At 38.2% G+C, this 21,780-nt stretch overlaps 1 protein-coding gene across 1 annotated transcript in view; it reads right to left on the bottom strand.

The window, feature by feature from the left end:
* The window catches only part of JMY (junction mediating and regulatory protein, p53 cofactor), a 113,249-nt gene that overhangs the window by 26,719 nt on the left and 64,750 nt on the right, over nt 1–21,780 (bottom strand). The window contains exons 4-5 of the mRNA XM_047729628.1: nt 14,758–14,927; nt 563–728 (exon numbers count right to left, since the gene is read on the bottom strand). Of these exons, the coding sequence (XP_047585584.1) occupies nt 563–728; nt 14,758–14,927 (336 nt within the window). The remainder of the gene's footprint in view (nt 1–562; nt 729–14,757; nt 14,928–21,780) is intronic.

Below are 21,780 nucleotides of genomic sequence, written 5' to 3'. Positions count from 1 at the left end.
AGAACAATGTTCTAATCCATTTATTGGCTCTGTAACCTCAGGCAATCCTTTTGTTGTTGTCGTTGTTGTTGTTCATTAAGACTCAGTTTGATCCTAGTACATTTTTTTTTCTTTTCTTTTAGTAAGCTCTACACCCAGCACAGGGCTTGAACTCGTGACCTCTTCAGCTTCTTTGTAGAATAGTGATTATTGGGAAATATTACCTTCTAGGGGGTGTGTGTGTGTGTGTGTGTGTGCAGTGTGCAGGAAGTGCTTAGCAGTGTCTGACATGCAGTTAGATGCTCAATAAATGTTAAGTATCATCCCCAGAACTCAAAATTTTTCTGGCTAAAACAACCTAACAAAAGTGAGCATTTTGCATAGTAATAACGTAACTGCATTGCTAAGTATAGTTAACGACTTGAGTTTAGAAGCTCCTCTAAAAGGTTTTATGTTAGGATTTTTTTAGTCTCAACAGTTTCAAGGACCATAGCTGACATATATATATATATATATTTTTTTTTTTTTTCCTCTATGTATTCTTTTTTTTTTTTTTTTTTATGTGGTTGAATGCATACCATACCCGATATAAGTCTTTTGATGCTTTCTAGTTGGGCTGTCAATAATAACTCTTCACACTTCAGGATTTCAAACTGTACTTCATACAACTGAAGTTGCAGATCATAATAATCAGCTTCTAACTGATCCAATCGTGCTATGGCTTCTGTACCACCCTGCAAACTCTGCATCTGTGTGAAAATAAAATAAAAATATTTCTAGCTGGTGGGGACAAGAAAAAAAAAATCAAGCTATGATTAGAAATGAATACTAATAATACGGAATAAATCCATGAATCAACTGTTCCAAGAAAAAAACTTGAAGGCAAGAACTAAGATTTTTTTAAAAGACAGAAAGATAGTTAATAATCAAAACAATACAGTTTTGGAAATAACTAGGCAAATATAGTAAATTAATTTGTATTACAGCTCATGTTTAGAATCTATTATTCTAATTATTATGATATAAATATTAAAAGTGTCCTTTCAAAAGTGGATGTGCTAGGATATTCAGTTTTCTCTTCCAAATACGAATGAGATTATGTATGAATGAATAAGATTAAGCCATACTGGCATAGTTACAACCACAGGATAAAAGTCTGGTTTCCCTACACATTGGAACTATGTTGTGCTCCATGGTTACAACCTGACTAGGCTCTGGAATCTGGTGAGTGGGGAGCAAGGGGAGTGGGTGTGAGGAAAACAATATGACAGAATTGATTTTCTAGAAACCCCTGAAAATCTACTAATAATGGTAACTATTAATATCTTAAGTAAATGCACTCAGGATCCTATATCCAACTCAGATTTCTAAGCATGTCTTATGAAGTGGTGGTTGGTCTTACATGAGGTTTGCTTGGTTGGTTGATTGGGTTTTGGTCCTGAAAAGAAGGGAGGAAGAGACTTTGCCAGGCATTAGAAGGAAATTACTCTCAGCAAAGTATGCTTCAGATACTAGTCCCTAACCCCATTATTTCCATGGATTCCTACTTGGCCCTATGGAGAAAGGTGGCAGTAAGAAGGAGCTGACAGAATGGTTTTTCGGGATTCTGTGAAGTACAAGCATGTGAGAGAGTAAAGCATTCCTCCCAGAACATTTCTTCTAAGAATATAGTTCTACCACTTTGGCAATTGAAAGGTTCATGCTTAGAAACTCCAGGATACCACTGGCACAGGTACCAGTGTGCCTTGGGTGAACTAGCAGCATTGGTGAGGAGGCCCTGGCCTCAACTGGAACCCTAGTAAGTGACCACCAAAGGGGTAGAGGAGGAACAGAGAAAAATGAGAGAAATGTTTTGTGACCTCATATGAGGGGTCATCTGGGGCTTCCAGAATACTGAGGAGATACTTGGCTGGTACTCTTAGGACAGCTGTGGCAGCAAAGATATTCTTATTGCTGCAAAATAATCCTTTCAGTCTGGTGAGGTTGGTGAAACATGTTAGCACATAGAGTACATTTTAAACAAGAGTCCAGCCTTTGATGGGGCACCTGGATGGTTCAGTTGGTTAAGCCGCTCCCTTCAGTCCTGGGATCAAGCCCTGCATTGGGCTCCTTGCTTAGCGAGGAGCCTGCTTTAATCCTCTCCTCCCCACTCGTGCTCTCTCTCGCAAATAATTAAAAAAAAAAAAAAAAAAAAAGTCCAGTCTTTCCTTTACATTCTAGATACCCAACACAGTCTTACCGAAGAACAGAGTATTTTTTTAAGCACAAAATTTAAAGTTCCTTTTAAACTGCAAAGCAACATGGGATGCCTGGGTGGCTTGGGGTCCTAAGAGTGAGCCCCAAGTCAGGCTCTCCACTCAGCAGGGAATCTGCTTCTCTCTCTCCCCCAAAGTTGTAGGCATGCATAATGCGCTCTTTCTCTCAAATAAACAAAGTCTTTTTAAAAATCCCTGCAAAGCATGGAAAGAACCTAGATGTCCATCAACAGATGAATGGATAAAGAAGATGTGGTATATATACACAATGGAATACTATGCAACCATCAAAAGAAATGAAATCTTGCCATTTGCGAGGACATGGATGGAACTAGAGGGTATTATGCAGAGCAAAATAAGTCAATCGGAGAAAGACAACTATCATATGATCTCCCTGATATGAAAAAGTGGCGATGCAATGTGGGGGGGTTGGGGGTAGGAAAAGAAAAAGTGAAAGAAGGTGGGATTGGGAGGGAGACAAACCATAAAAGACTCAATCTCAAAAAACAGACTGAGGGTTGCTGGGGGGAGGGGGGACGGGAGAGGGTGGTGGGGATATGGACATTGGGGAGGGTATGTGCTATGAAGAGTGCTGTGAAATGTGTGAACCTGGTGATTCACAGACTTGTACCCCTGGGGATAAAAATACATAAAAAAATCCCTGCAAGGAAACAACTGGGCTATGATCTAAATGTCCAATGGTATACATTTAAAAATAATCTGGTTAATTAAATACAATGTTATTTAATAAATGTTATAAAAATATTATAAATATTTAATGAATTTATAAGCCAGAGATCCTATTGCATTAGGAAATATTTTATGATTGACGAACAATAAATATAGAACAAACCACAAAAGGGTTTCATTATAGTGGCTTATAGAGAAAGCTGACAAAATGAAATCCTGCTATTTTTGTCCTAAGTCATAAAATAGGAATCTACATGTGATTTCTTTCCTCAGACTCCCAGTCTCACTTTAAATTATAAACATCCCTTTGCATACTGTCTTGGGGCTCTTACCCAGCTGTGGAGACTATAATTCCAGAATCTATAATCCTCTGTTATCAGCACCAAACTTTCTGTGAGCACAGCATACAAACAAGTGAAATATGTAATGTTAGAAGCTTTATTCCCTAGGGAACTATAATTAGTTAAGATAAAACCTCAGTATGAATTGGTCTAAAAACCTTCTCGTGAGATCAGTTCCAGTGACAATCTTTGGACAGAAACCTGGGCTGTTAGTACCACCTTCACTATCTTTAGCTCTCTCCAGCTGGAAAGAACCATGTATGTGCCATGTTCCTAACACTGTAATAAGGCTTCCCCTTCCCTTTGCACACTCTTAAGTCTGACTCTCTTGTCTAATACTTTGGGTAAGGAAAAAAGTTGGGAGCCCCCTGCTGACATACCTTTACATTGTCGGCCAATATCAAATACCAAACTGAGAAAGGACCGGGTGTTTCCTTACCAGAAGTAACCTCACCCCCAACTTTCTGGTTTACTGAGTTCTATTCAAAACAAGGGAGTCCAGGGGCACCTGGGTGGCTCAGTGGTTTAAAGCCTCTGCCTTCAGCTCAGGTCATGATCTCAGCATCCTGGGATCAAGCCCCACATTGGGCTCTCTGTTCAGCAGGGAGCCTGCTTCCTCCTCTCTCTCTCTCTCTCTCTGCCTGCCTCTCTGCCTACTTGTGATCTCTGTCAAATGAATAAATAAAATCTTTAAAAAAAAACAAAAACAAACAAACAAAAAAAAAAAAAACAAGGGAGTCCAGAGGTGAATCTGCCATGGTGAGGTTCAAAAAGGACAAAACCTCATCAAAGGCAGAAATGCAGACTAAGGATCTGATGAATCCCAACCTCTGAGAAAACAAACAATAGGACAGCAGTGGGCATCAGGGCAAGTAAAGGCTTGTAAGGACTTCAGGAGAGAGAACTTTTACAGGATAAGATAAGGAGAAAGGGATAAGATACAAATCAGGGAAACCTGGAAAAGCAAAACTATCCTCTGAGGTTTATTTAAACTTTAACAGTGATGCAAAATCCTCAGTGAAAGACATGCAGAGATGTGGGAAGGCTATGCTGCACCAAATCTTGTCCCTATATTATCTGTAATTTCCAGACTGATTTTTCTCCTGGTACCTACTTCAGGTGATGGTCACAGAACTAAGGGAACAAGAATCCAGAGTGAAAGGAGTACTATTTCTGGACAATGGAGCAAGTAGGTGCCACAGTTAGGGTACCTTTTTTTTATGCCTGAGGACACTGCTTCCCTGGCAAGAAGGAAGCCTAGAAAGTAGGTTAAGCACTCAAAGGAGACAATCGAATGCCAATGAAAACTTTTACCTTGAAATTTTACTCAGCTCAACATTTACCTTCTAACAAAACAAACTTTTTTTAGAAAAAGATCTATTTATGATTTGAGAGAGTGCACCTGTGCATGCGAGAGGGCAAGAGCACATGCACCAGGGGAGGAGCTGAGGGGAAGAGAGAGAGAGAGAATCCCAGGCTGACTCCCCATTGAGTGTGAGACTGACAATCGGCTTGGTCCCCAAAACCCAAGATCACAACCCAAGCCAAAAACAAAAGTTAGATGCTCAACTGACTCAGTTACCCAGGCGCCCCCCGAATAAACAAAACTTCTGATATCAAGATATCAAGACCCCGAAATAAGCTGCCTTCCCACTGTGACCCAAGTAATACTAGCAACATTGGAGCCTGACCCAATTCCTACAAGAAAGGCCTTTCCACTAGACAAAAGTAGGGAGCAGCATTCTAATAAGTATGGAAAAGGAAACAAAGCACAATGTTTTACAGTAAATATGGCAAGAAAACTTAAGTACCAATGAATATCCATATATCCACATAAGTACATCATATACAACTGAGCCCACTGATCATTCCCACCAGGCACATTAACAAAAATGGTTTTCTTGTGTACCTATTTTGACTATAGAAAATCATGAAACCAGACATAAAGCAATTTATACAAACTAATGCCCCTGTGCTGCCTTTCACCTTGCTGTGCTAGAAAAACCTTATGACATGTGAAGGGCTATGAAAATAAAGCTTTTAGCGTATCTGTGGGCGGAGTCATTCATTCAAGAAATATTCACTGGGCACCTGATGCTGTCTGAGTTACAGAGTATGGCAGTTAGCAATAAATGAAGTGAAGGGTCAAAGAGTTGTCATGAAAACCATACATAGCACAATAGAAATAACATTAAAGACAAGCTCAGCAAGCACTTAATCAAGCCTAGTTCTTTTATTATGTGGCAAAGACAGTTCATAAGAAATGGTATCAGATGAACCTGAGTATACAGTTTCCACCAATAACAGCTACACAAATATGGAGAATACACATAAACAGAAGGAATTATCTGGAATTCCACATTTCAGATCTTAAAAAACTGAAACTAGCCATAATTTCTTTAATGTCAAAACCTAATCTCACAATCCATTTGTAGGAAGAAGATACGATCTGACCTGATGTGAATCCCTATTTATTCCATTTAATATAAGAATGTTTCATAATTGGAATATTAACACTTGTCTGAAAGTTATATATCCTAACTTAACTGTCTAAAATCTGAAAAAGCTAGAATTCTAAAACAGATCTGGGGGCACCTGCGTGGTTCAGTTGGTTAAACATCTGCCTTTGGCTCAGGTCATGATCCCAGGATCCTGCCAACATTCAGAAAGCCTACTTCTCCCTAACCCCTGCCCCACTCATGCTCTACCACTATGTCTCTCTCAAATATATAAAAATCTTTTAAATAAATAAATAAATAAAATAAAATAAAATAAAATAAAATAGATTTGGCCTCAGGGCTAGTGGATTACGGGCTTGGAGTATAAAGGGTTATGCTTGAAAGTTAAGTGAGATAATACATAAAGCACTAAATATAGGCCTAAAACATTTAAAACTTTCTATTTACATTTTTGTAACCAATATCAAAATATATTTAGATGGCTAAAACAATTTGATAAGTAATATAAATTAAAACTTTTATGAGACTGAAAATTAAAACTTTTAGAGTAGATCCTAGCTTTTTGTGCTTAGGAGACTCTGAAATTTCTAGCATGCAGATATGGAACAGACTTTAAACATTTTTTTTATTAATATATAATTTATTATTTGTTTCAGGGATATAGGTCTGTGATTCATCAGTCTTACACAATTCACAGCACTCACCAAAGCACATAACCTCTCCAATGTCCATCACCCAGTTACCCCATCCTTCCCACCCCCTTTCCCCTCCAGCAACCTTCAGTTTGTTTCCTGAGATTAACAGTCTCTTATGGTTTGTCTCCCTCTCTGGTTTCATTTTTTTTAAAATATTTTATTTATTTATTTGACAGACAGAGAGGCAGGCAGAGAGAGAGGGGGTAGCAGGCTCCCGGCTGAGCAGAGAGGCCGATGCGGGGCTCGATCCTAGGACCCTGGGATCATGACCTGAGCCGAAGGCAGAGGCTTAACCCACTGAGGCACCCAGGTGCCCCTCTGGTTTCGTTTTGTTTCATTTTCCCCTCCTTTCCCCTATAATCCTCTGTCTTCTTTCTAAATTCCTCGTATCAGTGAGATCATAGGATAATTGTCTCTGATTGACTTATTTCACTTACCATAACACCCTCTAGTAGAACAGACTTTGTTAATAAACTAAAAATAAAAGAGCAGCCTGTCTGCCTGGACAAGCACCCCAGCTGCCCTCTGTTCAGACTGTGTCTACCACATCAAAGCTCCTTATGTTGAAACTTTTGGCAAGACCCATTTGAGATGCAACTGTCTTATGCATGGGAATTAAATTTTCCCATCTTTGTATTCCCTTCCTTGATACTTGGCTAATAATGTCTAGTATTTATTGCACTCTTACTCTGCACGCCAGGCATTATGCTAAATGCTTTATATACATTAACCAATGGAAACATAACTTTCCTAAAAGGTATACACTAATCATATTTTATAGAGAGGTTATCTAATTTACCCAAGGTTACATAATGCAGAATCAGGATCTACATTATTCTTTCTAATATAGTAGCCATAAGCTGCACATGGCTATTTTTTACAGATTAAATTAAAATTCTGTTCCTCCTGTCACATAAATCACATTAAGAGCTCAACAGATACCTGGTTAGTAGGTATACTACAAGAAAGTGCAAATATAAAACATTTCCATTGTTGTAGGAACTTCTATTGAATAGCACCATCTAGAGCCTAAGCTTATGTCCCCTAGGGTATACTATAAATGTTCAATATATACTTGATGACTTATGTAAAACTGACATGGGGTAATATAACCTTAATCATACTTTAACTATATGCTTTCAGGAGAAAGACAAGAAGGGACACCTGGGTGGCTCAGTCAGTTAAGTGGCTGCTTTTGGCTCAGATCATGATTCCAGGGTCCTGGGATGGAATGCGGCATCAGACTCCTTGCTCAGTGGGAAGCCTCCTTCTCCTCTTGTCTCTGCCTGCCTCCCACACTGCTTGTGCTCTCTCTCTTTCTCAGACAAATAAATGCAAAAATCAAAAATTAAAAAAAAAAAGGAGAAAGACAAAAGTATGGATTGTAAGGAAGCAGCCTCAAGATTGTTATATATTCATGGGGCATCTGGGTGGCTCAGTGGGTTAAAGCCTCTGTCTTCAGCTCAGGTCATGATCCCAGGATCGTGGGTTCAAGCCCCACATTGGGATCTCTGCTCAGCAGGGAGCCTGCTTCCTCCTCTTTCTCTGCCTGCCTTCTCTGCCTATCAAATAAATAAATAAAATCTTTTAAAAAAATTGTTATATATTCAGCTCAATATTCTAGCTATTTATGTATGTTCATAAAGATGACCTCAAGGAATGAAAGTTTTTTAAAAAGGTGGGGAGTGCCTGGGCGAATCGACTGGTTAAATGTCTGATTCTTTATCTCAGTTCATGGGTCGTGAGTTCAAGCCCAAAGCTGGGCTACACGCGAGGTATGGAGAGTACTTAAAAAAAAAAAAGGATGGGTAATGGTTAAAATTCTCTGCCAAGACAAGAAAGAACACGGATATATTTTTAGAACCTTCAAGAAGGACTGTCATCCAAAGAGTTACCTGGTTAATTCTCAGTTAACCAGAGAACATGGTTAATCAGAAGATACGAGCAAACATTAAATGAGACGTGATTATATTTTCTGATTTGTTTCATTCTAGCATCTTAATTTGGTATCTCCTATTTCAATTAATAACCAAAAACAAAATCCTCTTACTCCATTAATAATCCTTATTTTAATAACACTTCTAAAATATATGCTACTCTAACCATGTGTGATTTTACATATTCTCATCTTGTTCAATGTTTTAAAATATATGACATAATCTGTAAATAATACAGATCTGAAAGTCCAACTGTACTTGCAGAACCAGACTGTGCTATTATTTTTGAATATGGATTGGAGGGGAGGGAGTATACTATTCAAAGAATGGAGTGAAGGAGCTATAACTAGTTAAGCTTACCCTGGGTTCTTTCAAAGGTATTGAGTCAAAAAGACACTGATATTTTCAGGAGTTTGATGGGAAAATTTCAACACCAGTGGCAATCTGGGATCAGCGGTTCAGGTATAAATGATGTGGGAACCTACAAAATTTGTATGCAGAGCTGTGTGTACATGTTTATCTTAGTACAGGGCTCCTACCTTTCAAATTCTTAATGGGGCAGGAGTCTGTGACCTAAAAAGGGTAAAAGACCCAGGAACATTTAAGAAGGAAACATATTAAAAGGAATGGTACATACTCTTAAAGAAATTTAAAGAATTTTTTTTTAAAGCTTTATTTACTTGAGAAAGAGAGTGCATGCGTTCGTGTGTGTGTAGTTTGGGAGGGGCAGAAGGAAAGGGAGAAAGAATCTTAAGCAGGCAGACTCTGCACTGAGTATGGAGCCCCATGGAGGGCTCAATTTCATGACCCTGAAATCACGACCTAAGCTGAAACCAAGAGTCAGACATTTAACCGACTGTGCCACCCAAGTGCCCCACAGAAGTTAAAAAATTTAAAGGACAAAGAGAATTTTGCTTAGGTAGGTGAAATTTGTCAGAGTTCATCTGAAAGTTGTGTTTCAAGTTCATCACTACACTCATGGCAAATATTACTAAATATTTAAAATTTTAAAGTATTTTATATTATCACATGAGAAAGAAGTTTTCTACTAAAAAAAAAAACCCCAAGACATAACATACTGACATTTTTTTAAAGAACAAAGTTTTCCCATAATTTAAATCACAGAGTAGTACTGTATTCTAAAGCCTTCACTGGGAAATCATTTGTTTGGGATGGGCTTAATAATGCATATTTGCTCTGTTTCTCATGAGTAATGTGGTCACCTTAAATTAATGCTAATAAACGGGTACAGTACATCACAGATATGTAATAAAACACAATACGTACATTATATACACTCAAGCATTAACCTGGTAAGAATGACTGACAGGTTTACCAAACCCTTGAAGAATTCAAACACAGTCCACAACATTAAGAAGCAAACTATTAAGGTAATGGGGTGGTCCCAGGTAAAATGACCCCACAGATTATCATCCCATACTCTTGGGGCCAATTTTAGCCCAGCCCTTCTTCTACCACCCTAGACCAACTCCAGTAAGAACAATGTTCTTACATTAGCAAATAATCAGAATTCTTACCCTCAAGCAGTTCTTCTAGGTACCCTGTAACTCAGTGTCAGCTGGCTAGAACAACAAAGCTAGTACATGTGAGGAAGACAAAAATGCTATTCTATTCCACAGGCAATAAAATGCTAGGATTTAAAAACAAAAACCTAACAAGAATGCTAGGATTTTAAGTTCTAAAACTTCTGGAACTTGAAATTCAGATAGTTAGTCATATAAGGGAGAAAGCTAATCAGGAACACAAGTGGGAATATAAGTGGGACTGAAATCCTTGCCAAGAGATGCCGAATATAGTGTGAAAAAGTTCTAGGACGTGACAAGTTACAATTTTACCCTTAACACTAGTAGCAAATGAAACCTAAGGGTAAAATTACAATTTAAATCATTAGCAAAAGACTTCTTTCTAGAACTAATTATAGCCATAATTATAAGTTACCTCATACTGTTTTTTAAACAAGAGTTGATAAGCATATGCACTTTTAAAATGTCAATAAGGACTAAAAAAAAAATCTTCACATAGTGAAAAAGAGGAGGCAATTTGTTTTCCCCTACAGACTACAGTACACTACTCTCAGATATAGCCAGTGTTCTAAAAACCAAATATGGTCTATCCACAGAATGGCAGCAAATACTTTCAAAGCATGTATCCCACACAAGACTTCTATCTAGTATTTATAAAGAACTCTTTCAACTTAGTAAATAATAATAAAAAAAACCACCCAATTTTAAAATGTTACGGTAAAAGATCTGAGTATACTTTTCTCCAAAGAAGAGGCCTAAGCACAAGGAAAGATACTTAATACCATGAAGGAAATGCAAATCAAAAACCCCAATGAGATAACCACTTCAAACTCACCAGCATGCTATAATTTAAAAGAGACAAATTTTAAGTATTAATGATGAGATGAACGAAGTGGAGAAATTTTAACTGCTGTACACGGCTTGTGGGAATGTAAATGTACAGCTGCTCAGGAAAACAATCTGGTAGTTCCTCAAAAAGTTAAACAGCAGTTTGGCTCTTATAGATATACCAAGATAAATGAAAACCCTGGGCATGAATGTTTACAGGAGCATTGTGCATTATACCTCCCAAAGTAGAAAGAGCCCAAATGTTCATCAACTGACGGAGGATGCACAAAATGTGGTATTAATCATAGAATACAGTATCATTCTACAAAAAAACTAACCTAAACACTCATGCATGCTACAGCAGGGATGAACTGTGAAAGCACTGTGCTGAGTATAAATGTTAAAAAAAAAAAACCCACATATTTTATGATTCCATTTATACGAAATATTTCCGTTTATATGAAATATAGCAGATTTATAGAAAGATTAATGGTCATGTAGGAAAGTTTAGAGAGGAGATGGGGAATCACTGTTATGGGGTCAGGTTTATTTCCAGGGTGATGAAAATGTTCTAAAGTTGCTTGTGGCGACACGCATAATTCTGTTAGTACACTGAACAGCTCTGAACCTTATACTTTAAATGAGTGAACAGTATGATATTTTAATTGAAGCATAGTTTAGTGAATTTTTTTAATTGTATAGTGAAATTTTTTTTTAACTTAAGTATAGTTGGCAATGTTACATTAGTTTCAGGTGTACACAAGTCATGTCTTAATGCGGTTTTAAAAAACCACTCTGGTCTACAAAGTACAATACGGGCTACATTCCAAGACCCCCAGGGGATGCCCACCACCACAGATAGTACTGAAACATATATATACTGTTTCTCCTATACATACACACCTACGATGGAGTATAATTTACAAATGAGCACAGTATGAGATTAATAGCAATAAAATAAAACAATTACAGCAGTATATTGTAATAAAAGTTATGTGAATGTGGTCTCTATCTCAAAATATCTTCTTGTACTGTGCTCACGCTTCACCATTCAACTGTGAGGCAAATGGAGGCATTGTGATGCAGCATTGGCTACTACTGATCTTCTGGCAATGTATCAGAAGGAGGATCATTTACTTCAGGACTATGGTTGACTGTGGAAAGCAAAACCGTGGATAAAAGGGAAGTGTACAATAAATCTAGTCAATCAAATTATTTTATTCCCATCTTTCTGAGGTATAACTGCTTTTTAAAAATAACACGAAGTCAGATGCCTCACCAGTTCATTCTCTTTTGTCCAATAAAAAGCCACATTTCTTGCCTCCTCTAACCAGCTGTTTCAAGATGACTGCAGTACTATTTGAACAAAGGCACAACCCATACATGTACCCTCAGGAGCCCGGGCGTGTGCAGTCTGGATCTGACCATCACCAACTTGCCTTTACTCAGTTCTTAACTACCCAGGAATGCTGTGCAAACCTGAGTAGGTTTTAAAGGAGCAATTTCAGATTTCCAAAACATAAATACAGATTAAACTTTCCCCAACTCCCTACTGCCTTCAATTTAAACCTGTTTTGTTAGTGAGTGAAGGGTCTATATTCCTGGTATTTACAGTCATTTTTGAGAAATGTCTTGCTTTCTACTATCAGCAATGAAACAATTAGAAAAGCATGTGAGGAAACGGACTAGATTTAAGAATGACTCCTGGGGTGCCTGAGTGGCTCAGTGGGTTAGATTTAAGAATGACTCTCCAGTCAATTCTCTATGAACTGGTCAGTCATTATTTCATAAAAATAAATGTGGTTGTGCTGCTCCTTGATGAAAATATTATAGTGACTCCATACTGCTTTTAGGGTGAAATTCAAACTGCTTGGTAGGAGGTAGAAGGACAGCCCCAAATTTTGATTAATTTTTCAACTTATCTCTCATGACTCCTGGTCCAGATAACAAGGCTGACTCTTCCTCCCTGCCCCCTATGGCTCCTGGAACATACAGTTCTCTTCACCTAGGACCCTCTGGTCACAGCTGAGTGCTCCTGCAATGGTCCACTTTATATATAATGAAACCTGCTTATCTCACAGCTTATTTCCACATTGTACCTGTCTTGCCCCATCTCAAAGAACTCTAAACATTATAGCTACTCTTATTTAGGCTTTAAAAAGTGTTGGGGGAAGATGGGGAGACAAGGGGTATTAATCATGTCTTTATCCCCATTAAAATTATTGGCCAAAAAAAACCCCCCCAAAATAAAAAACACTCCACTTAATAAATGTTTGTTGCATAAATAACTGAGAAGAGACATTTGAGTTGGGGAGAATTCCAAAAGGCAAAAAGATAGAAATTTTTTGTATTTGAAGTTTTGAGCCTGGAGTATCTTGAAGAACTGGCTTTAACAGAAAGGAAGATTTAAGAAGATCTAGTAAGAGGAAATGAAGTGGTTTGGTTTTAGAAATACTTCATGCATACTGTATTAGCCAAAGAAAATGACTTCATACTGTTTCAAAACTGCCTTAATAAAATAAGGCAATGAATTCCCTTATAATACAATAAATTATCAATTATCTCAAGTGAAAATAATGGGAAATAATTCAAAATTTATATAATGATTAAAATATTTTTCATCTCTGAAAAAAAGGTTTTTTTGGATAGAGAGAGCAGGAGCAAGGGGAGATGAGAAGCAGGCTTCCTGCCAGGCAGGGAGCCTGATGCAGGACTCGATCCCAGGACCCTGGGAATATGACCCAAGCCAAAGGCAGATGCCCAACTGACTGAGCCACCCAGGCACCCTGAAATATGTTTTAATTCTTGGTACAAAAGGCACAAACTGAACAGTCATGCCCAAACCATAAAGTCTTACTACATACTATATACAATCTAGAACACCCTCTTAGGTTCATCCTTAACACCAGCTTTAATCTTCAGTCACTTTTAAAACTACAGTTGACCCTTGAACAAGATGGAGATTTGTTGCTTCCCATACTTAGAAAATGATCAGCAAAAGACCAATGTAGAGATTTGAGTACTCTTTCATAAAAAGCAATCTGTTCTGGCCCAATTTAATAATAAAACATAACATGTTTAATAGCATTTAAAAATAATGGCCAGGAGGTAATGAAAACTAGTATACATCTAATGGTTTTAATATTTTCACCAAGAGCTGGGCATCAATGGTATATTCCGTGTTGCACTGGACAGTATGAGTAAGAATACTAAAACCACTGATGAACAGGATGACCATGAAAAAAAGTGATTAGGGTTTTTTTTTTTAAGATTTTATTTATTTGAGAGAGAGAGACACACACACACAGTGGGGGTAGGGAGAGGGAGAATCCCATGCAGACTTTATGCTGAACTCAATGTGGGGCTCGATCCCATAACCACGAGACCACCAGTCAAAATCAAGAGCCTGATGCTCAACTCACTGAGCTATCCAGACACCCCAAAAGTGGTTAATTTTTAAAAAATCATTTTAGATACATTTTAAATATGTTTATCAGCAATCTCCTCAAGGACTTCTAAAACTATTCCTTTCTGCAAGGGTATTCATGAAGAGGTTTTAATGAGTGTAGTCAAGAAAACTGGACCTCTGTTGCAGACCTGTTTTTTGTTCCAGCAGGAATAAAATGGGAAGCTCCAAAAGGTAATGGTTTGAATATAATATAATCAATTCTAACAAAATTCTACTGCCTTAAAATTTTTCTATATTTCTCTGGGCACTGAAATTTTCTTAATAAAGCACTGAACCTTACAGTACAAAAAAATTTAAAAACAACAAGAAAATTCTAATGTCAACCTCCTTTTTGTTTTAATAGTGCACTGCAGCCTACAACCACACTGTGATGCTGTTAGAGTACCTCATACGTCTAACTCCTTTATTAGGAGGGTAACTCTTGTTATCATCTCATGGAGACAATGCAAAATTAACAACTGCCTGCAGTGTCAGAAAAACGCCACTCTTGTACAAAGATAAAAAACAAATCACAAATCTTTTTAAATTTTATGTGTATTTTTGATTTTTTTTTTTTTTACCTCTTCTTTTAGTGCATGTTTCCTCTGTTCCAAACAGATCTCCTTTGCTCTCATCATCTGCAGAGTCTCCTTAGAAACCGCGTATTGGAGTTTTTCCATACGTTCTGCAGCTGCTGCCCATGATGCTTTACCAAATTTCTTCTGATCTGCTCGCATTCGATCGTACACAGCTATTAATAATAATTTTTAGAGACATTAAGACACAAGACAACTTGATATTAAAAATTTCAAAGTTTTAGATCTCACTGACTGCACACATAAACATATAAATCCTACTCCCTTGAGTTACCTGTTAGCAGTTCTAAAATATAACTCAACGTATCTTAGATTCTATTATCTTCAATAAGAATCCTAAGTAATTGGGGCGCCTGGGTGGCTCAGTGGGTTAAGCCGCTTCCTTTGGCTCAGGTCATGATCTCAGGGTCCTGGGATGGAGCCCCGCATCGGGCTCTCTGCTCGGCAGGGAGCCTGCTTCCTCCTCTCTCTCTGCCTGCCTCTCTGCCTGCTTGTGATCTGCCAAATAAATAATAAAATCTTAAAAAAACAAAAGAATCCTAAATAATCATCCTCAGAAATAACTTGTGAAGATAAGGAGCTGAGTTGTCAGATTTTAAAACTTTCCTTTTTCTTTCTTTATTTTTTGAAGATGTTATTTATTTGACAGAGCACAAGCAGGTGGAGCAGCAAGCAGAGGGAGAGAGAGCAGACTTCCCAACAAGCAGAACCCAACGCGGGGCTTGGTCCTAGAGTCCGGGGATCATGACCTGAGGCAAAGGCGGATGCTTAACCGACTGAGTCACTCAGACACCCCAGATTTTTTTAAAACTTTAAAAATGTTCTTACACGTTTAGTGTTATTAAATTTCAAAGGTTTTGTTTTTTTTTTTTTTACTTTTTTAGATTTTATTCATTCATTTGTCAGAGAGAAAACGAGAGAGAGAGAGAGCGAGAGCATGCATACATGTGAAAACGAGCAGAGGAATGGCAGGCAGAGGGAGAACACGCTCCCCTGCCTGATGTGGGGCTCCATCCCAGGACTCTGGGATCATGACTGGAGCTGAAGGCAGATGCTTAACCCACTGAGCCACCCAGGCATCCCTCAAAGGTTTTATACATACTTTATAAAGGTTTATATTTTTTCCTGGGTACATTAACTAAAATGAGAATCTTAACTATTCAAGATTATTTGAAATTATTTAAATTCACATGTTAATCTTATTCTGAATTCCTCCAAAAATACTATAATGATCTGATGAAGGAAAAAATAAATCTTAGGTGTTAGCATGGAGCTTATTCTGAGGTCAGAGTTGGAGCAGTACAACCAACACCCAACTTCCTCTCCCACAGCTCCCAAAAAGGAAAAGAAAAAAGTAACTTTTTATTTGCCACAACAGAGCCCTATCAAGAGATACTTTTTGACAATCAAAGAGCTAGAATCTTCTCCAGTTAAAGATTTATCACTGATAGTACAGTCGTGGCTTATCCTGTCCTATACAATTAAACCAACCACCCTTGTGCCTAACCACTTTAACAGGTCAGAGACACTTTTATTACAAAAAAGGCAGCAGTCTGTTTAGCACTGAACTAGTCTGGCTCTTTAAGTTACTACACATTCACTAGTAGTATCTTCTATATGTAAGTGGTAATTCTGTACTGCTACTAAGTCGTAACCATCTTTTGCAAGGAAGTGTATCTCATTAAATCTCTGTCTCCGAGTTTTATGAATCTTAATTTTTTTTACAATAATACATGTACATACATAAAAATTAAAACTGTATAGGCAGGCTTTTAAAGAAAAAGAGCAGTTTCTCAGGCTCAGCTCTCCCTGACCCCTTAATCTCAATGACCGGATGTAAACAACTTTTAATTATTTCTGGCGGTCACTTCCATATAGAAATAGGTTTTATAAACCAGTATTTTTCCCTAAAAATTGACTGTTTCTCAATTTAGTCTTTAAAAACTAACTGTTGAGTTCCTATTAGATGAGGAACTGTGCTTAGATTCTCCTCTCAATATAGTTAAATCGGTTCTTTTGGTTTCAGTTTTTCTGTAGCCTTCAAGTGCTAACATAAAAGGGATTTTTCCAATGCATAGTCTTGCTCTGAATCTCAATTTTAGGCTTTCTAAGAAAATCTACTCATTGGCTGAATATAAAATGATTTTGCCATTTTAAATTTCTACCTATCTTTTAAAACTGTATCATACTATTTTTGCAACCCTAAGATCAATATAGTAGTATAATGTAGGAAAACAAAAATCAGAGGATTTGGAGTGAAATAATAGAGTTAAATTACCAAATTCACTTGTAACTGACATGTAACTTTTGGCAAGAAACTTCATTGTTCTGGGGCTCAATTCCCCTGCTTATGAAAAAAGGAAATATAGTATCTAGTCCAAAAGTTTTTGTGGAAAGTACATGAGATAATGACAGTTATTCAAACATTTCTTTCACTTCACATGGCACCATCACTCTCTTATTCTCCACTTTAGTGTCAGGAGCAGCTCCCTGTCCTAATTCAGTCTCATGTTGTTACCACAGGAGCTAATTGAGATACTTTGTCCTCTAATACCTTGGCTAGAACATATTCTTACATTTCACTGTTACTCTCTTCACTTGAAATTATTTTCCCCCAAAGCTCAGAAATATTAAGAGTAACAGAGAAAACTGTTTGTGAATGTAAAATGCTTGGAATATTCCTAGAACACTATTGGGATATCTCTAAAACAGATTCTTCTCTCCCTCTGCTGGCAGTCATAAAGATTTTTGCTAAGTGGACCTTTCACATTTTCAGAGAAACAACTCTCTAATAATAGTGTATGATGATCTGTACATGTAAAAAAAGCTCTGAAGGCAATGCAGTTCTGGTGTTCACAAAATAAGTTATGTTTATTTTTAAAAAGTTTAACATGATAACATGTATACCTGTCAGAAATGAGCCCATTTAAGATAGTTTTAAAAGCTAAGGATCAGGGGTGCCTGGGTGGCTCAGTTGTTAAGCCCCTGCCTTCAGCTCTGGTCATTATCCCAGGGTGCTAGGATCGAGCCCCACATCGGGCTCCATACTCAGTGGGGAGTCTGCTTCTCCCTCTCCCACTCCCCCTGCTTCCGTTCCCTTTCTGTGTCTTTCTCTGCCAAATAAATAAATAAAATCTTTAAAAAAAAAAAAAAAAGGCTAAGCAATAATAGGGGCACCTGGGTGGCACAATTAAGAATCTGACTCTTGATTTCAGCTCAGGGTCATGAGATTGGGCCCCACCTCCAGCTCTGTGCTCAACACAAGGTCTGCTGAATATTCTCTTTCCGTTTCCCTTTGCCCTTCCTACTCACACACTCCCTCTCTCCCTCTCTATCTCCCTCTAAAATAAATAAATCAATCTTTAGACGAAAAGCTAACAATAATACCTGAAATTAGGTGGATATCTGCCTCTGCAAATGAAAAAAAGTAAAATAAAAGGGCATGTTTTACTCTTCCTCTAAAATGAGAAATTAGAAAGTTACCTTCTGATTGGAAATATAAAGGACAGCTATTACTACCAGCAGCATAAAGCCACAGAGAGTTCATTCTGTTTCCCTGACATGGGAAGAAGGAAACACACTCAGAAAAGAAAAATAAAGGAAAATTAAATAGCCAAGCAAATATATCTCTGTTTGGGTTCGAAAGCTTCCTGCCAGGATAAAGTCAACAGAATTGAGACATAAAGAAGTCTACAGTGACTCTAATGAAGAATTTGGAACCCTATAATGATGCCTGACATATACAAAAATGTTTTGCTTAAAATGGGAGAAGTATAAAATCAGAGCAATCATCAAAATTGTATAGAGCCAGAAATACAAATCATATATAAAAAATACATATGGAATCATTGCAATTCTGTAATAAGCCATATACAGGAAAAAAACATGATAGAACCACAAAGTGGTTGCACAGGCAGAAGGATTACAAATATATGCAGGGTTCCCCCCACTAATATTCTAAATTTTCTATAATGCTTACATATTTTAAAATTTATTTATTTGAGAAAGAGAGAAGGGAAGGGGCAGAGAGAGGGGGAATTTTATTTTTTTCTTTTCACTTTTTAAAAATTAACATGTAATTTATTATTTGTTTCAGGGATATTAGGTCTGTGATTCATCAGTCTTACAAAATTCACAGCACTCTCCATTTAGCACATACCCTCCCCATCACCCAGCCACCCCATCCCTCCCACCCTCTCCACTCCAAGAACTCTCAGTTTGTTTCCTGAGATTAAGAGTCTCTTCTGGTTTGTCTCCCTCTCTGGTTTCATCTTGTTTCATTTTTCCCTCCCTTCCCCTATGATCCTCTGTCTTGTTTCTCAAATTCCTCATAACAGTGAGATGATATGGTAATTACCCTTCTCTGACTGACCTATTTCATTTAGCGTAATATCCTCTAGTTTCATCCAGGTCACTGCAAATGGCAAGATTTCATTTTTTGATGGCTGCATAATATTCCACTTTATATACTACCTCTTCTTTATCCATTCATCTGCTGATGGACATCTAGGCGCTTTCCATAGTTTGGCTATTGTGGACACTGCTGCTTTAAAGACTGGGGTGCACATGCCCCTTCAGATTACTGCATTTGTATTGTTAGGGTAAATACCCAGTAGTGCAATTGCTGGGTCGTAGGGTAGTTGTTTTCAATTTTCTGAGGGACCTCCATACTGTTTTCCAGAGTGGCTACACCAGGCTGTATTCCCACCTGCAGTATAGGAGGGTTCCCCTTTCTCTGCATTCTTTTTTTTAAGATTTTATTTATTTATTTTGACAGAGAGAGATCACAAATAGGCAGAGAGGCAGGCAGAAGGGTTGGGGGGGAAGCAGGTCCCCTGCCGAGCAGAGATACGGGGCTCAATCCCAGGACCCTAAGAGCATGACCTGAGCTGAAGGTAGAGTCTCAACCCACTAAGCCACCCAGGAGTATCCCCTACCCCGCTTCTCTGCATTCTTGTCAACACCTGTCATTTTCTGACTTGTTAAATTTAGCCATTCTGACTGATGTGAGGTGGTATCTCACTGTGGTTTTGATTTGTATTTCCCTGATGTCAAGTGAAGTTGAACACTTTTTCATGTGTCTCTTGGCCATTTGGATGTCTTCTTTGCAGAAATGTCTGTTCATGTCTTCTGCCCATTTCTCGATTGGAGTCTTTGTTCTTCCGATGTTGAGTTTGGTAAGTTCTTTATAGATTTATAGATTCTGGATACTAGCCCTTTATCTGATATGTCATTTGCAAGTATCTTCTCCCATTCCGTCTGCTGCCTTTTGGTTTTGTTGACTGTATCCTTTGCTGTGCAAAAGCTTTTTATCTTGATGAGGTCCATCAGTTCACTTTTGCCCTTGCTTCCCTTGCCTTTTGTGATGCATCTAGGAAGAAGTTGCTGCGGCTGAGGTCCAAGAGGTTGCTGCCTCTGTTCTCCTCTAGGATTTTTTTTTTTTTAATAAACATATATTTTTATCCCCAGGGGTACAGGTCTGTGAATCCCCAGGTTTACACACTTCACAGCACTCACCATAGCACATACCCTCCCCAATGTCCATAACCCCACCCCCCGTCTCAACCCCCCTCCCATCAACCCTCAGTTTGTTTTGTGAGATTAAGAGTCACTTACGGTTTGTCTCCCTCCCAATCCCATCTTGTTTCATTTACTCTTCTCCTACCCCCTTAACCCCCCATGTTGCATCTCCTCTCATATCAGGGAGATCATATGATAGTTGTCTTTCTCCGATTGACTTATTTCGCTAAGCATGATACCCTCGAGTTCCATCCACGTCGTCGCAAATGGCAAGATTTCATTTCTTTTGATGGCTGCATAGTATTCCATTTTGTATATATACCACATCTTCTTTATCCATTCGTCTGTTGATGGACATCTAGGTTCTTTCCATAGTTTGGCTATTGTAGACATTGCTGCTATAAACATTCAGGTGCACGTGCCCCTTCGGATCACTACCTTTGTATCTTTAGGGTAGATACCCAGTAGTGCAATTGCTGGGTCATAGGGTAGTTCTATTTTCAACATTTTGAGGAACCTCCATGCTGTTTTCCAGGGTGGTTGCACCAGCTTGCATTCCCACCAACAGTGTAGGAGGGTTCCCCTTTCTCCACATCCTCGCCAGCATCTGTCATTTCCTGACTTGTTAATTTTAGCCATTCTGACTGGTGTGAGGTGATATCTCATTGTGGTTTTGATTTGTATTTCCCTGATGCCGAGTGATATGGAGCACTTTTTCATGTGTCTGTTGGCCATCTGGATGTCTTCTTTGCAGAAATGTCTGCTCATGTCTTCTGCCCATTTCTTGTCTGTTCATGTCTTCTGCCCATTTCTTGACTGGATTATTTGTTCTTTGGGTGTTGAGTTTGCTAAGTTCTTTATAGATTTTGGACATTAGCCCTTTATCTGATATGTCGTTTGCAAATATCTTCTCCCATTCTGTCAGTTGTCTTTTGGTTTTGTTAACTGTTTCCTTTGCTGTGCAAAAGCTTTTGATCTTGATAAAATCCCAATAGTTCATTTTTGCCCTTGCTTCCCTTGCCTTTGGCGATGTTCCTAGGAAGATGTTGCTGCGGCTGAGGTCGAAGAGGTTGCTGCCTGTGTTCTCCTCAAGGATTTTGATGGATTCCTTTCTCACATTGAGGTCCTTCATCCATTTTGAGTCTATTATTGTGTGTGGTGTAAGGAAATGATCCAATTTTATTTTTCTGTATGTGGCCGTCCAATCTTCCCAACACCATTTATTGAAGAGGCGGTCTTTTTTCCATTGGAAATTCTTTCCTGCTTTGTTGAAGATGAGTTGACCATAGAGTTCAGGGTCTATTTCTGGGCTCTCTATTCTGTTCCATTGATCTATGTGTCTGTTTTTGTGCCAGTACCATGCTGTCTTGATGATGACAGCTTTGTAATAGAGCTTGAAGTCCGGAATTGTGATGCCACCAACTTTGGCTTTCTTTTTCAATATTCCTTTGGCTATTCGAGGTCTTTTCTGGTTCCATATAAATTTTA

This window comes from Lutra lutra, chromosome 5, assembly GCF_902655055.1.
Source record: "Lutra lutra chromosome 5, mLutLut1.2, whole genome shotgun sequence".
Classification (NCBI taxonomy): Eukaryota; Metazoa; Chordata; class Mammalia; order Carnivora; family Mustelidae; genus Lutra; species Lutra lutra.
The sequence above is the reverse complement of the archived record's forward strand: the minus strand, read 5'-3'. Positions and strand labels throughout refer to the sequence as shown.